This window comes from Eurypyga helias, unplaced genomic scaffold (genome assembly GCF_000690775.1).
Source record: "Eurypyga helias isolate BGI_N326 unplaced genomic scaffold, ASM69077v1 scaffold34573, whole genome shotgun sequence".
NCBI lineage: Eukaryota > Metazoa > Chordata > Aves > Eurypygiformes > Eurypygidae > Eurypyga > Eurypyga helias.
In genome coordinates, this window is record NW_010242407.1 from 39,385 (window position 1) to 56,114 (window position 16,730).

General features: G+C 44.7%; 1 protein-coding gene across 1 annotated transcript in view; it reads left to right on the forward strand.

Moving 5' to 3' along the window:
• LOC104507713 (ATP-binding cassette sub-family A member 1-like) overlaps positions 1-16,730 on the forward strand; it is a gene marked incomplete at its 3' end in the record, with an annotated part of 58,678 nt that overhangs the window by 31,251 nt on the left and 10,697 nt on the right. The window contains exons 6-10 of the mRNA XM_010149076.1: positions 1,903-2,094; positions 8,647-8,733; positions 13,246-13,486; positions 14,081-14,220; positions 14,916-15,032. Of these exons, the coding sequence (XP_010147378.1) occupies positions 1,903-2,094; positions 8,647-8,733; positions 13,246-13,486; positions 14,081-14,220; positions 14,916-15,032 (777 nt within the window). The remainder of the gene's footprint in view (positions 1-1,902; positions 2,095-8,646; positions 8,734-13,245; positions 13,487-14,080; positions 14,221-14,915; positions 15,033-16,730) is intronic.

The window sequence follows — 16,730 nt, forward strand, 5'->3', positions numbered from 1 at the left end:
TGAGAAAAAAGCTGTAGGGGCACATTGAGGTTCTCGGCTGGGGCCACAGTGTGATGTGTTGAATGCCAGTGAGTAAATAGTGATGGCCATGGCTTACGCTGCCTGGAACAAATGTTGTTTCATACACAGGGACAGTCCTAGGAGAGAATGATGTGACCTGTGAGCACAAAACAGTCACCTGTGACTGCTTTCAGACATGTACCTGGCATTTTGAGAGTCCTTAGGGGACTTAACCTGTCATTTGGAATATATTTGCCTGTTGAAGGAGCCATGGCTTCAGATAACTTGCAGAGAATTAGTTTGGTGTGATTGTATGTTTTTAGTTTGTGTGGGGGTAGGCAGGGCCTTTGTTCTAGGGTCACATACTATGGACCTCACTGTGTTTGGAAAGACCAGCTTTTCTTTTCTCCAAAAGAGCTGAAAATCCGGGGAAAAAAGGTGGATAGACACAGGGGATGTTGGAAAGATTTTTTACATTCACTTTTTTGAGCAAACACTGAGACACTGGGAGACACTGGTTTTCTGTATGACCAGCCAGGGAAGCTGCTTTAGCGTGATACCAAGTCTCCTGTCATTCCAGTGCCACAGGAATATCCCTTTTTCAGCATGGCTGTGGTGGTGGTAGTATCTGCTGGCAGAAAATACCGCAACCACTCAGCCTTTTTTATGCGAGAGCTATCACATTTATTCAGCTAAGTGTGCAGCATGGAAACATCCTATTTTTGGTACGTGGATGCAGACTGAAGTTAAAGGTTTACACAAGTGTTGCATTATAAATCTCTCCCCTCTCCTATCAGTTCCATCTGCTTGTTTTCTGAACATAGTGCGCTTCCCCCTCCTCTCTGATTGTTGATGCCCTTTTGATTTGGAAAGACAAGAAAATTTTCAGACTTACCAGTGTGATTCAGGAACTGTTAACTCTTCTGGGATATAGAAGCTGGAAGTTGGGCAATGCACATGAGGTGTTACAAAACAACAGAGAGAAGAAATTAATGGTAAAGCTGTTATTCACTGTGCATTTACAATAAAATTGTTCCCTCTGTCTAGCCCTGAGGCAAACAAAAAATTGTTTCCAACCTAAGACTCTGGATTTTCTTCTATCACCTTTATGAAGTGTGCAACTTTTTGACGTGTACCTGTTTGTTTAGCAAACCTAAATCCTGGAACTGACTTTATTGAAAGAAACTGGGCCAGGAGGTCTGAAAGGGACGGATGATAATTCAGAGAGATTCTGTGTTTCTTTAAAGAATAAGGTGGATTAGGAAACACTGATAAGCAAACCATCACCTGAAGTAAAATACACCTGTGAAAGAAGACTCTAGGATCTTCTCGCTTGTTGCATCCACTAAGATGGTTTTTTTTGTGTATACATTATCTGCCCCAAAACACTGCAAAATGTTTCTCTAGGCAGTTATCACTGAGATACTTCAGAGCTAAGGGAGAAGGTGACCCTCACCCAGAACAGCACAGAAAGTGTGTCTGGCAGATATATCTAAGGAGTTTGGGACATAGATCTTTGCCCTTCACATACATTTGCCAGATGTGTGTGGTCACAAGCCTTGTTTTGTCTCCATGGCTCAGTTCCCAGAAGACTGAAGGTTGGGCAATGCGTGTACCTTTGGTTGGAGCAAATGGCTGCAGTGGAGGACAGGATCACTGCTGCTCTTTATATGTGTGTGGAGAAGTGGGGAGAGACATGCCTTGCTGACGTACTCAGCAGGGAAACCTTTTTTTTTGGAATTGATTTGCTCATGGGTCAGAGGCATGCAGCTTGTAGAGAAAAATGCTCTCTTACCTCTGTCTGGAAATGTTATGAAAGATTAGTTTTGTCTAGGTAATAACTGATGTTGTGCTGTGAATCTTACATGAAGGGAGACTTACATGCTTTCCCCACTTTTCCAGGTCATTGTGTCTGGTTACCGAATGAGACTGAGAGATATCTGCAATAGCTCAACAATGTCTGAATTTCTTAAAATCCAAAATCAGACGATAGCCATAGACTCTGAATCCTTCATTTGCACCTTGCCAAAGGAAAAACTCCATGCAGTGGAACAAGCCTTCCGTGCTAATCTGAATCCTTTGAAGCCCCTTCAGGTGAGTCCACTGGTCCTACCTATGAGAGGCTATTGTTGACACAGTGACATTTACTGGGGTTTTCAGCCTAGGAACTCATCCCTGTATTTCCAGAGTGAGTGGTTCATTGGCAGTAAGGAAGAAGGAAGATGGTCTCTATCACTGGAGCATGAACAACATTGCTTCTCTCTGTCATTCTTACTCATCCTGTTGCAGTGTGATACTTGTGGAGCATAAATGTGTGTGATCCACCATTCAGTTTGTCAAGAGGAAAATATTTATGCTGCATAGTAACAAAGAGGATTTCAGTTGTCCCTGTGTTTTGGTTAGATGTTGTGTCTTCGCTAGGATGAGCCCAGATGTTAGACTGGCCCATGCTTGAGTGCTAAAACCATCACCCTCTGCCCTTACCATGGGGCCGCTGAGTGCAGAACTTTCTAGCCAGTGGAAAGCCACAACGTTTGAGCAGGTTTAATTAATACAAAGAAGAGTCAAGTTTTAAAGCCCTCTTTCAAAGACTGACCAACTGAATGGGTTTTGGAGCAAGAAGTCAACGAACTTCAGGAAAATACAATATTTAGGGTGGCATTGGAGACTGGAGCAGACACAGCTGTTTATCTAGCAGTGATGCTTTTTTACAGGTCCACAATATCGGTAAAATAAAAAGGTTAGTACGGGAAATATCAGTAGAGAGAAGAAGGGACCACAGAACCCACTCTGTTACCCACTAAAACAAACACACTGTTGTCTGCTGTGGAAGAAAGAAACACTTTAGCTGTGTTAGTTTCCATATTTGATGAGCCTTTCAGGACCAAAAGACATGTACCACTTGTTTGGCTTTGTCCCCAGTCAAAGAGGGTCATTATCAAGTACTGGAATCGTTATTACTCTTCTGCACAGTACACAGTGTCAGTTACTTCTCCTCAGCTCATCTTCTGTTTTCCATGTGTCCTCCATCTGCATTTTTTCATCCTGCTGGAAGAGCAAGATAATCATATGTGCTAAGAGATGAGGTAATGGCACTAAAATTGTCCCCATAACAAAGATGGGCTGTTTGAAAAGGAATGGCTATAAGCAGATTGTAGTGTTCAGTTAGATGTATATGCATGCCTTTATGTTATATCATCCAGAGATGCTAGATTTGGGGGACTGAAGGAGATGAAAATAGCCAGCCGTGGTACAACTCAGTATTGGTCTTCTGGGCTCCCTGGAGACTCACTTTTGCTTTTCTAATTTATGGAAGTCTGTACAGCTTAGCTGACAGAAGTGGATACTGAGTGTATCTGTGTTATTACATTTATATGTTTGTTGGTGAAAGAAAGCAGTCATAAGGCACTCTCTGCCACTTGGCAACAGAAAAGTAAATGAAGACATTATGTGCAGTTTTGGGGGACTTCTGAGAAGCTGGCTTACGGTCTTGGCTTCAGAGGAAAAAAAGCTCAAGTAGTTCTAAACCTGCTGTGTGTGTATTATAAAGGTCCACAGTTTTCCCAGAAAAATGTCACAGGCTAGTTTCTAGTTAAGCTGCTGTAATGCATTAGTGAGTGAAATAAAAATCAGCTGGCTTCAATGTGGCCAGGCAAAATGAATACATGAACTCTAGGATAATGACCAACATGCTTGAAACTTGCTGTCTTTAAAGGCTAAGGGCCTTGACCTGCAGTAACGTCTTTGAACAAAGAGGGAACTTTCAATTCATGAACAAAGGAGGCTTTTGACATAGCTCATCATTAAGGGCAGTGTGGATCAAATCCTGGATGAAACTAGCATGCACCGTATCTACTGCAGAGCCTGTAAACCAATGCCAACAGGTTGCCCAGAGATTTATTTTTGATTTTTCTGCTTAATCTCCTTGATGTACTTCAGAGCATGGCATTTCAGCAAGTAAGGGCCCAATCAAATGCAGGTACAACAGCAATTCATAGACATTTTTTTCACTTATGTTTTGGGACCTGGGCTCTACTGGTTGCAGCATTCTGTGATTTCTGGAGAGGCAGCATCTTATTATGATTAGGTGAGTGAAACTGGGGTGAAAAGGATTGGCAACTCTGTGCATGAACTGTGTAAATTCAACACCAAGGGCTTGAATAGTGAAACAGGAGGTTTTGCCACTCAAATATCCAGGCAGTAGGGTAGCTCTAGTTTCTTGAACTGTCTTAATCCAGAAGACTCAGGCTAGCACCCACCTGTTTGTTCCTGCCCCTGTGCATTCCTGTTTGTTGTTCCCTCTGCAAGGTGATGCAGTTAATTACATCACAGAATTGATCCGGATTAAAAGTGACTGACCTGATTATGTGCTTACAAAAACATCTGTGCTGAAACATGAAGGGGAGGGTGCAGGATTGAGAACCCAGTGGTCTGGGCATGTGTGTGGGCTGGGACCCTGACATCAGCACCTGCTTCTGCTGGCTTACCGTGTGTGTGCACTTGCAGCCTGAAGGAAACCGTAAGTGTTGTAGGTAGCTCACAGCAAAACAGTAATTGTTAGCAAATTATGGACAAAGAGCAGATTTAAAAAGGAAATAAGAGTGCGCGCATGGTGAAGCGCATGAGCTCTAAATGTCACAGCACTCTTAAAGAGCTTTTTAACAAGAAAGGCAAAAAATAAACACTGCTCTTTACATAGCTGCTCATCAGTTCTATCCAGAACAGCTTGACCATTCCCAAAGTGCAGTAGTACACTTAAGACAAAGAGGGACATAATCAAAATTTTCCACTAGGATTTCTAGCTCTGCCACTGACCACTTTGTATGACTTCAATTTAGCCTGCTCTGTAGAATGACAAAACATAGCCAAGCACACAGAAGCATGATGGGCAGGTTGAAGTGTGTCTCCTTCTTCTTTCTTATGTAAGAACATAGTTGGGACGGGCTGTTTAGATCAAAACTCAGCAGAATACCTGGGATCTATCACAGAGTGCCAGGGCAGATCAGCAGCTTTCCTTCTTCACTGAGTATTCGCTCCGGAAGCACTGAATGTTCCAAAAAAAATCAAATTCCCTTTTCCAGGACCCATGTCTTCATTTATTCTCTGAAGCATGTTGGCCAACGTTAAGTACTAGGGTGCACGGGACGTCTTGTACAAGCCCCATGTGAACACATCTCTTCCTGCCATTTGCCTTGCACTGAGTGTAGTTTGTGAGACTCCAAGGCAGGTGATGCTGGTTTGAGAACAAGAGCAAAACAGTACCTCTGATTGCATGCACGTGAATTTCCATCTCGGCTTTCTCCCTGTGCTAAACTAGCAGTTGTCCCATGGAGGAACTCCACAGTTTGGGAAAGGTTACAGGCATCCCAGTTAGGAAGAGCAATGGCAGTAAGTCAGAGGTGTTCCACTGGACTGGTGGTGTAGTGGGTGGGAACTGTCTCATATCATACCTGTCTGTGGGACAGCTTTCCTCCTGCTAATCTCCCTGGTCTTGAAAATTATTCTGGGGTAAGGTTAAATGACCAAGGCAATTTAAATTGGTCCTGTGGGATTTCATCTCTGCAGTGCTGCCTAAGAAGGGCTTTGCCACACTCACTTCCAGTGGTTTGGGTCTGCAGTAAGCCATAAATATGTCGTGGCTTGTGTACTGTAGTGGTCCTTGAAGGACTGTGGGTGAGCACATGAAAATCTGATTGTTCTTTCTCCCTTCGTAATAGGGGTGATAGTTTGTCATATGGTTAGCATGAACTAAGCATTGAATAATAAATGCATTCTAGTTGAATAATGGCTTTAGAACAGATTTCTTAATGTAAATACATGCTGCAACTGGACTTCAGGCTTTCCTTGTTCTTTTGAGGGTGTTTTCAGTCAAGCACAATGATACGCTTTTAAGCAGCTGTAGTTTGGGACTTCCACTCCCAGGAAACAAAAGCAGAAGCTTAAGGCATATGACTTTTCTGCAAAGGTCAGTGTAAAGTTTCTGCTAAGATCAGTATAAAGTGGTAATAACTATTTCAAAGCAAACATGGCGGAGTGGTCTCATTAAGCAGAAACTGTTAGCTCTATGATGCAGACAGTGGCTGAATTTTGTTATGACCTCCCAACACTTCAAACACATGCATTCTCCTGCATGTTAAAGAAGCAGAGTTGTCCATCCCTTCCAGCAGGAGCTGACAGGTGGACTTGCTCAAGGCTTGTCTTGACTGTGCAGTCAACTCTAGTCATCTCCAATATTTCATTCTGTTTCAAGTCTTGTAGCATGCACATACAAGCACACAGAATCAGTGCAGTCTGTACCTCAAGAGTGTTACGTTGTTGGCCACCCCAGAAGACAAGTCCTGATGGAGGCATGACTTGCCAGCCACTAACACAGTAGTTGTACAGGGCAGTTCTGTTCAAAGACAGCTAAAACAGTCTTTCCACAGTGTGCCTAGAAAGGACAGGTGATGTTTTGTTGCATTTTGCTGGAAAATGAGTCATTGCCCCTTCTTTCCATGCCCTGCCCCCGACTTCCTTAGCTGCTGCTGGGATCTGGTTTATTAGCACTTCGTAGGCTTTTTTCCTTTAATGAATTCTTTTAAGCCTTTCTCAAACCCACATTAACTTTTGGTACCTTATATACTGCATAGCATCTACAGAATTTCTCTGTTTTTATAATGTTGTGGGTGCAGTAGTTCCTTTGAGGTTTTTTTTAAAGTGATCTTTTCACTGGAAACCCTCTAGTCCTGTATGATGAGGCACAGTGAGCAATCATCCCCTGTTCCCATTTTCCATGCCACTTGCAATTCTACAGATCTCACTCATAATCTTTTATTTGTCATTACAGGTCCCATTGGAAGAACTGTGGTCTATTGTTCTTCCTTCAGAAACCATTCTTATCTTGAATCTTACTTGTGGCCTTCTTCTGTACTTGTTCCTTCAGAGATGGAAGACACAAAATTGCACATAGTACTTGAGAACCAGGATTACACTGTGGATTTATATTGATGTTAATCTGTTTTATCACTGTAATTCTAATATCTCCCTTTCTGAGTGGCTGTAGGTAGTTCAAAGCCATCAAGGGATATTTTGGTAGAACTGCATTCTCCCTATGTACTTTGCAGCACTAAATTTTGTCTGGCACTTTATTACAGTGTGTTAGCATAAGGCTTTTCACTAAACCTTTACAATTGGCTTTTGACTTTTCGTTGTTCTGAACCAGTTAAAACCTTTCCTCAACCACACTATCCCTGAATCACCTCTGAATACAGTGAACAACACAAATCTCTGCAGAGCTTGATGAGGTACATGGAGCTCAGCAAGCGTGTCTGCTGTTACGTATGAACCTAGGACTTTTCTACCTCATCTTGTTGCTGAAGTGGTAGTGCAGCTATGTAGCTTTGATATTTGCTGACTGTATTTCTTTAAATATGTCTTGAAGGCCTTAGCCTGTGGGGTGTTTGAATTCCTTTTCCCTTAGTCCTAATGATGTGTTTTGATTTATCCAAACCTTAAGGTCTGTGTTTAGAAGATATCTGTAGAGATTATAGAGACCCTCCCTGAATTTGCAGCTGGCTTTGGAGCAGGCACTAACTGTGCTTTCAGAAAAGCTATCTAGGTCTTAAGTGCACTGGCAGATCAGTGGAATGATGCCCATTTACACCAGCTGGCACTGACCAGGTGTTATCACCTTCCAGAAAATCAACTAGAACATGTGAAAGCCTCCAGACATTGCTTCCAGAGATTACAGGAGGAAAGATGTGAAAAGAAAAAGTTTCAGATATGCACTAAAAGATATGTGCTAAAATCAAGAGCCTTAGCTGTTCCTCTCTGTGTCACAATGCTGTATCTTTAGTGTGCTTTCAAATGCTGTAACATGAAATTTTAGGAAATTATTTTAATATTCATTCCATCCAAAGAAGGATTTTGTCCATATGTTTCCCATGCAGGATAATCCAGGTATGTGAACAACTCTACAAACCAAACCCCAGGCCCACGGAGTTGTTTTCAGTGTCACTCCCTGCCTAGAGCAGATAGTTTCCTGAAAGCTGTGCCTTCCACTTCTGGAAACCTGTCAGTCTTTCTCTTGTGATGATGGTGTCAGCTGTTTCATGAAAGCTGGTTGTTATAAAATATACCCTTGGTTTCGATAAAAAATGTCAAGGCCTGATGGGAGGACTTGAGTGATGGAGCTGGTGTACACTGCAGCAGTTCTCTGTAACTGAGCTGGTATCCCACTGAAAGCTTGTGTCTACCAACTGGTCTTACCTTCCCTTGCATAGTTTTTTGCATCTGCTTCTTAGCACTGACTTGCAGGATTTCAGGTCTGTCCACATGCTGTCCTGCAGGGTGTACTTGTTCTGTGACCTGGAATGGAAGCCATCCTTTGCACTGTAAGTGTACGTGCGCACATTTAGCATTTTATTGGGATAGTTCTAGCTACGGCATCTACATACTTAACCTGTGATGAAGGAAAGGGATCCCCTGATTGCACTGTGGGATGCTGAAGCCTGAGGTTGCACAGAAAGCCAGCCCTGTCTTCCCCATCAAGCATGTTGCTGTGTAAACAGTCCTTACTACTCTTCTTTACAAAAACATTTACAAGAGTTTAATGTCTTTCTTTGTGCCTTGCAGTGACTTACAGTTCCTTTTTCTCTATTCCTGCAGAGACGAGTTTCTTTCAATTCCTCCTTGCGTGATCTGTCAGAAACTGTGGAAGCTTTGAGAGAGAGCCTTGGGAAGCTTGTTAATGAGGTAAGGAGCGCCTTCATGTCAGAACACATAACCATGGTTGCTGTCTTAGCCTGCAGTTGAGTACAAAAAGCATGAATCTCCTTGGTGCAACTCAAAGCCAAATCCCTAGCTTGTTTTGAAACTTTCCCCCCATCCTGCAGCCATTCTCCCTTTGTCACTAGAGGCAGCATGCACTTTGCAACCCCTTGGCCCTTCAAGTTACAAACACCATAGGAGTTTTATCAGATGTGTGGCTAAAGATTGGGTCCTCATGGGAGGAGCAGGAATTGAGACATTTTCTGTGGGGTTTACCTTCTCAGCAGTGCCACAACTGTTGGGCTTGCAGTATGTCTGCCTAACAGTGCCTTGCAAACTGCATTTGGAGATTTGCCTCCTTTCTGGGGTTTTCACTCAGCTACCAACCGGTGTCAGGGTTGTTACTTGGTTGTATCTGCTGGTCTCTGGGTGTGGTGAGGGTGTAGCACGTGGAAGAGATGTTGTGGCTGTTCTAATCTAAATTAGTAGCTATAGGCTACTGTTAGCTCTTTGTCTAACCAGCTTTGTTGGGGCAGAGATTGTCTTCCAGTCTTTGTGGGGAGCACAGTGCAGTGGCATCACAACACTGGCTGAGAAATGCTCTGGCAAAACATAAATAGCGATTTGCAGAGGCAAAGCAACATTATAAAGACTGCAAGTATTTGTTTTGCTGGAGAAACAATGGATTAAGAAAAAGGCCCTGCATGCCTAGAATGAGTCAGAAGTCAAAAACTGAGGGGGGGTGGTTTTGAGCCAAAAACTTACCTCAGTTGCTTTTTGGCTGGCTCTGACTTTGAAGTGGTGCTACTAGGCAAAAGCATTCTTTGCCTAAATCATAACCATCTAAACTGAACAGTGCAGCTGCCACCTCCTCCTTCTACTGTCTTCCGCCTTTGCATCTGAGCGAGAGAGCCCGGAGGCCTGAACGGCAGTAACCTCTGAGAGCACGCACCAGAGTGGGTCACTGCAGGTTAGCCAGCACTCCACTCCCACGGAGGGGCGGCTGCCGGGAGCCAGCGCTGTGCCTGCCAACAATTCCTGGCACACATCCCTCCCGGAGTCCCACAGCCTGCCGCCGGGTCCCACTTACAGTGAAATTCAGATGATTCCAGGATCAGCTTCATCTGCGGCTACGGCAGAGCTCTTGCTGCTAGCGGGGAGGCTGCCCTTCGGAGTTTGATTACAGCTGTTTCCCGTTACGTCATTTAAGCTTGCCTTTTTTTTTTTTTTTCGTCCGGGATAAAAATAATTGAAACCATGTGATACTCAGTTTGCTGATGTGGCCGAAAGAGTCCCAGGGTAATGTGCCTTTTGCTTGGCAGCTGTTTTGGGTAGGACTACCTTTTATTCTGCCCTATTGCTATGCAAACAAAGGCAGCTTTTTCCTCTTACAGCATGAGCTGCTCCAGATGGCTTGACCGAAAGTTACTTCTTATTGTCTGGCAGGCAGATTTCTGTGTGAAAAGGAGGGACTTGCTCCCTTGTTTCTGAAGGGCACCAGCTTGAGGGGGTGGAGAGAACTATTGTTTGTGCCACGTCTAGGAGCCTTTCTAGCAAGGAATTTTAATTAGAGAATGGGCTGAACAAAGTATCTGTCTCTTCAGTGTGGGGATTGATTGGGTCTGTGCTCCAGGGCTCTTTAAGTCAACCTAGGAGAGCAGATTAAACATTGAGAGCAAGGGCAACTATTAAGAAACACTTGAAGAGCCAGTTCTGATGTCTGGAAGAAGAAATACCTCAGTAACCCTTCACACATAAGGTACTTGCTTCCAGTGGTGTGAACAGAGCAGCTCTGCGTGTCAGTTGTAAAGTTGCTGGTGCCAAAGATGAAACAAAGTTTCTGGCTCAAACTGTGCTAAAATTATGTGTAAAAATGTATTTGGTAATGCAGTCCCCCTGCAAGAATGGTTAACACCCTATACGTTCATGGAAATTAGCTGCACTTCCTATTTATGCACCTTTGCTCGTGTTGGGGAGTTTATGGTGCTTTAGCTAAAGCAGTTGAGTTTTTGCTAAGGAAAAATCAGCTTGTTTACTTAAGGTATAAAGAACTCCCTAAGGGGTGCCATTGAATTGGACACTCAAACTGTCACACCTAGAATGCAGCCTTGGCCTTGTGGGTGAGCAGTCATCAAATACAAAAATCCATGTGAGCAGATGTAATCAATGAAAGCTGTCACGTGAAAGCTGTCACGTGATATTTTTTTCTGTCCGTGTCCCATGATGCTAGTATCCTATCAATCACCCTGAACCTGTGGAGCCAGGTTGAGTGGCAGCAGGGTGCAGACAAAGGCAGCAGTGAGTAGCGAGGGAATGAAAGTGCACTTGAAGCAGTCACTCTGGACACGGGTACTGAATCCCCAGGCTTTAGCTGTTCTCATAGCTGTCTTCCATCATATTAGTATGTTACGTGTTTTCAGGCAGCTAAAAATAGAGGTGCCTTGTGTATATGACACATAGTAGCTGTTGTTTAGCATTAAAGATTTTTGCCCAGATGTTGGCACATCTCAAGCATTCACAATGCTACAGATTAATGCAAAGGGTCAGATTTGTCTCCCACTGTAAGGCCGGAAACTGCTTTCCATGAGTGCGTTTGGATTGAATGGTTCCAGCACGCTGTCGCTTTCTGCATTGTTGCTCGCTGGCTTTGCTGGCTGTCCTAGACTTTGATTATCTGCATTTAAACAAAGGTGACAAAACCCATACACAGTGAGCAAAACCGGCAGATGGTCATTGACTGACCCTGTTATTGTCTCTGAAAACAGGGCACTTGGGCCACAGCATCTAAAGTTGTTTCTGAGATGCAGCTGATGAGCAGTTGCAAATAGGTGTCTCAGCAGCTCTGCTTGCCTTTATTAGTGCATGTTGCTGTTCTGGGTAGCACAGCAAGAATATTTGAGTTAATGACACCAGGTGTTTCAGTAGGAGCCAAGAAATCAGATCAAATAGTAGAAAATATTTTCAAAGCGGTAGAGAACTACCGCTTAAAATGTTACCATGATGCTATATAAAACTGTGGATTGCCCTCATGTTCGATATGGAATACAGATCTAGGCCTTTCCTCTGCAAAAAGGGGTAGCAGAACTGGAAAAAGTTCAGAGAAAGGCAATTAGGGCACTTAGAAGTGCCACGTTTTTCACAAAAGGAACAAGAGACTAGACTGGGACTTGTCAGCTTCGAAAATAAATGAGCTGGGGATATGACAGAGATCTGTACAGTTGGGTAGTCCAGGTAGAGATAGGGATTGAATGTTCACTGTCTCTTCCAGTGCAAAAAACATGGCACCAAATGGAGCTAGCCATAACCAAGTTAAGGAGAATGTAAAGGAGGTTATTTCCAGTGATGTGTTGGCTGTCAAAGACTTGTAGATGTTTGAAACTCCAGGAGTTTACCATGGGAAAAATTCATTGAGGGTTAGGAAATAGAAGTTCCCTGAGCTGAAAATAAGTGGAAACTGGAAGGTTACTTGTGGGGAAGTGTCATACATTCTTGCCCTTGCCTTATTTTTTCTTATCAGGCACTTATTGTCACCATCACAGAGGTTACTGAAATAAACAGACTTCTAGTCTGTATGGACACACCTCTGCTGATGTTCTTAGATCTCCAGACAGGGAGTCTGAGGGCAGTGCTTGAATGTAGCGTGAAACCAGTGTTCATAGAGGTGCATTGTTTTTTGTGTTGTGGTGAGCTTGGCCATGCCTCTGAGCACGACAACATTAATGCAGTGAGTGTCTCAGACTGAGTCCCTGGTGCTTTTGTTCCTAAGTGTTGTAGGTAGATGTTTTTGCCAGAAAAATGAGTCTGGAGGTACCAATCATCCCAGCCAGTTGTAGTTGTCACCTTGAGCCTGGTGTCTGGCTGCTTGTGCAGGAGGAGGCTCCTTGCTGTGGCTGAATGTGTGCACAGCTCATGCTGTGATCAGGCTCCAGGCTGCAGCTGGGCTCGTGTTCAAGGGTTTTCTGGGAATGCTGTTGACAGTGAAGCAGGGACAAGCGATATCAATCTAGGAGGTTAAACTGGCTGCCTGGTGTAGATCAGTGGAGTCTTGCTGACTAGGTGACACTGCTGGGGCCTTTCAGCTCATCCTGCCTGTGTTCCATCAGCTGCAGTGACTGTGTTGTTCCTTACTCCCTCTTCTGACTCAATGCATCCTGCTCCACCCAGCATAAGAGGGCTGTACTGGAATGTAGACCATTATGCAGCTGGAAGAAGTGGCTTCCACGTGAAAGGGAAGGCAGGAATCACCCACAGCACTGCAGGAGAAAAGAGTAAAGAGCTTGTCAAGGACAAGCTCCTTGTGCATGCACAGAATAGAGTTCCCTCAGTGTTCTCCCCCTGTGGCTGTGTGGAATGTGCTTTCCCTAGTCCTTACTGTTGATACTGTATTCAAGGCCATTCTCATCTGTTCAAAAACAATGTGTGACAGTGGCAAGATGTTCTCTATTCTCTAATCCTATTATAATCCCTGCTTCCACTCCCTTTTCCCACCTCTTTCAGTTGCTGAGCATGAAGAGCTGGAGTGACATGAGGCAAGAGGTGATGTTCCTGACCAACGTGAACGCGTCAAACTCCTCCACGGAGATCTACCAGGCTGTGTCACGCATTGTGTGTGGCCACCCTGAAGGTGGAGGTCTGAAAATTAAATCCCTCAACTGGTATGAGGATAACAATTACAAAGCACTGTTTGGAGGCAACAGCACTGAAGACGACGTGACTAACTTCTATGATAACTCCACAAGTAAGTGTAACCCTGGCATGGCCGAAGGCCCCATCTACTTCATGGTTGTCAGCGTTAGTGTTTCCCAAGCTTCCACAGATGAAAGTGGGTGGTTCTGGGTGACAGCATACCTTCTGCTGTTTTAGAAAGGCATGCACATGCCACCTCCTGCACATCCCCTTAAGGCCAGCAAGGATATCAACATGCAGGGGATTCCCAAGGGCCTTGTGTACATTCCACAGAAGGCTGTGTAGTGGACCTTCTTCAGAGGCAGAGGGAGCACAGTCATGTGCAGTCTTTGGAAATCTGTCCTTTTCTGGACAAATATTGCTTGTGTCAGGCAGTGGGGTTGTGGTAGTGGTGCAGAACTAGGGGTGTGACTCTTAATGCTGGAGGCTACCTGTGTGCTCCATATTTGCTGGACAGACTGTGGAGGCTTGGACTGAAAGGGGCTTTTTGTGAAGCTTAGCAGTAGAGGAGTTTTTTTGTTGTCTGACATGACAAATGCTGTTCTGACAGCTGTTACTGTCCTTAAAGGCCACACGAGTGGGGCGTATGCCTCCTGCAGTTGTCACCATGCTGTTCGGCCACTAACCCTTGTTCTCTCTTCCTCAGCACCCTACTGCAATGAGCTGATGAAGAACCTGGAATCCAGTCCGCTTTCCAGGATTATCTGGAGGGCCTTGAAACCCCTGTTGATTGGGAAGATCTTGTACACTCCAGACACACCAGCCATAAGAAAAGTCATGACTGAGGTAACTCTAGCCCTGTCTTCTGATATGTAGAAGGAGGTGTGTCCTCTGGCTGTGCAGCTTAGCTGCTCTGTGTTAAATTGGGCCCAAACACAACCCTAGAAATAATTGCCCGCAGAGCACCAACCTCCCTAGTCACTCACCTCCCATGCGCTTGCTGTTGAAGACTCAAGGAGAAGAGCCCAGGCTGAACTGTTTTTCTAGATTGGCTGGAAGCTTTCCTGGTGATGCCTTTTGGTTATCCACAGGCTTTGCATCTCTGATGTGGGATATGGGAGTGGGGAAGACCTTGATAAGCCTTCAGGTATCCTTCCTCTCCTGCACGGCAGGCTGGTCAGTGGATCCTTAATAATTTCTGATTGTGGTTTACCTGATGTGTTCTCTAATTCCCCAAGCTTCCTCAGCAAGACTCTCCAGCACATGGGGAGGGGCTGCCTCGGTGGGCCCTTCGTCTCCAAGGCAGAGTCATTCTCTACCAAGCCTGGAAAGGCAGTGCTCAGCCACAAGTATCCACACTCCCTGTTGTTGTTTTGCTTCCAAGTAGACTTGATTTTTTTTTTCCCCTTCTCTGGTCCTTGCAGAAGCTGAGCTGCTGTTTGAATATAAGCAACACTCAGTACTTTGCTTGACCCTGTTTTAGCCCGCAGTGGATCTCTGCCAGCTTTTGGAAATAACTTTCCTCTCCTCTTTGCTGACAGGTGAACAGGACGTTCCAGGAGCTGGGTGTGTTTCGTGACCTTGGGGGAATGTGGGAGGAGATAAGCCCGAAGATTTGGACATTTATGGAAAGTAGTCAGGAAATGGATCTCATTCGGGTCAGTAGGCTGTCCTTGCCAAAACCGCCACTGTTGTCTTACGCAATAATACTTATTTTAGATGGGGCTTCAGTGCTGATCTGGTCAGATAAATAGTATGGATGGAACCCCTTCTTGAAACACAGTGTGTTTGTACTAGCCTTGTATTATGCTTGGCATTCTTTTCTTCACGTAACAACCTGCTGCAAACAGGAGCAATGCATGCTTAACACCCGTCTCTGATCTGCCGTTGTGGGGAAATGGGCTGTTTCTTCCACGGTGTTGCTCTCATATGATACGAATATCTGTCTTGGGATGTTTTTGTAAAGTGGAGACCTGTGGGGTTGGTGACATGTTCAGGTCCGTGTGCTGTGCACTTTTCCACAACAGTGCTTTGGTGATAGTAGCAAAGCAAGCAGTCAGATCAGATCCAGGAAGGTGCCAGGTGGCCTCAGGCCACATAGGGTATGGTATGAACTGAATGGTTATCATGCCAGAGCTGAACTTAGATGCCAGGCAGTATTCTGGCACAGATCTTGTAAAATCTTAGTTTGGAGTTGTGTGGTACGCTTTACTTAGTGTAATACTTGGGTGCTTATGGGAGAAGAGGAAACACCACCCTGTGCTGATCGCTTCATAACATGCTATGCATACTAGACCATGAAGAAAGAATTTGGAGTCTTGTTTGGATTTGACATGATTTCTGTGAGCCTGTTGGCTGCGTGGAGCATTGTGCCACGTGTTAGGCCTGCATTACTGGGGCATTATCTGCTTAAGTGGCTTAGTTCACTGTTGCTTCCCTCAGGTGCAGCTCTGAGGGGTGGATCTTCTCGAACCCTGTGCTGATGTCTTTGGAAGCACAGTGATGTAAAACTGCGCTTACGCAATGGAGAAACAGTTGTAGGGTAGCTTTTCCTGCTGTCTCTGCAAGGCAGCTGGTTAGGTGTCATTGTGCAGCTGTAATACAGAGACCTCCCCAGGTGTCTTAAGCCTTGAAGTTCATTCCTGGTTTACCCCAAAGTAGTGCTCTGCTGAACAGTCTCTGACCTGCCCTGTTGCACTTCAGCATCACATACTTGAGGGTCGGAGACATGATTTTCATCACTCCTGTGTCTCCATTGGCTTTATGAAAGTTAATTCTGTAGATGGTGGCTTCAGGGAGGTGAGAGTTGGAGCGACCAAATGTAAATTGAACCATGTGCTGCAGAGTGCATATGGAAAGTTAAGGTTTGGATATTGGTTGGCAGTCACGTACTTTGAAATGTGAATGTGGCTGTATTTTCTTTTTTTTTCTTTCTGTATGTATGTATGTAAAAGGCTATTCTGGTTTTACATCTTACGCTTCTTGCTAATCCCACTGGCCCTGGTAGGTAGGTCTTGATCTTCTCAGCACTTTGGTCTCCTCCTCTGTATTGGAGCAGCGGAAGGGGCTCATTTATTGTCGCTTGTTGCACTTCGCACAAGCAGGAACACTTCAGTACCTAAGCATCTCCCAGGCAGCATCCTATTTAATTTAGAGATGCAGCATGGGTCACTTGTACATGAATAAGCTGAAACATAGAGCTGTCTGTTTGTTGTTGCTTTCAAGGGAGAGCTTGATCCTTTGCTGTTTGTTAGCCACTGAGGCTGCCATGCTGCTGGGTTCACCAGTCATCACCTCCCAGCTTTCTGGATTGTGCAATCTGTTTGGCTTCCTGCTGCAGGGAAGTGCTTGGGTTA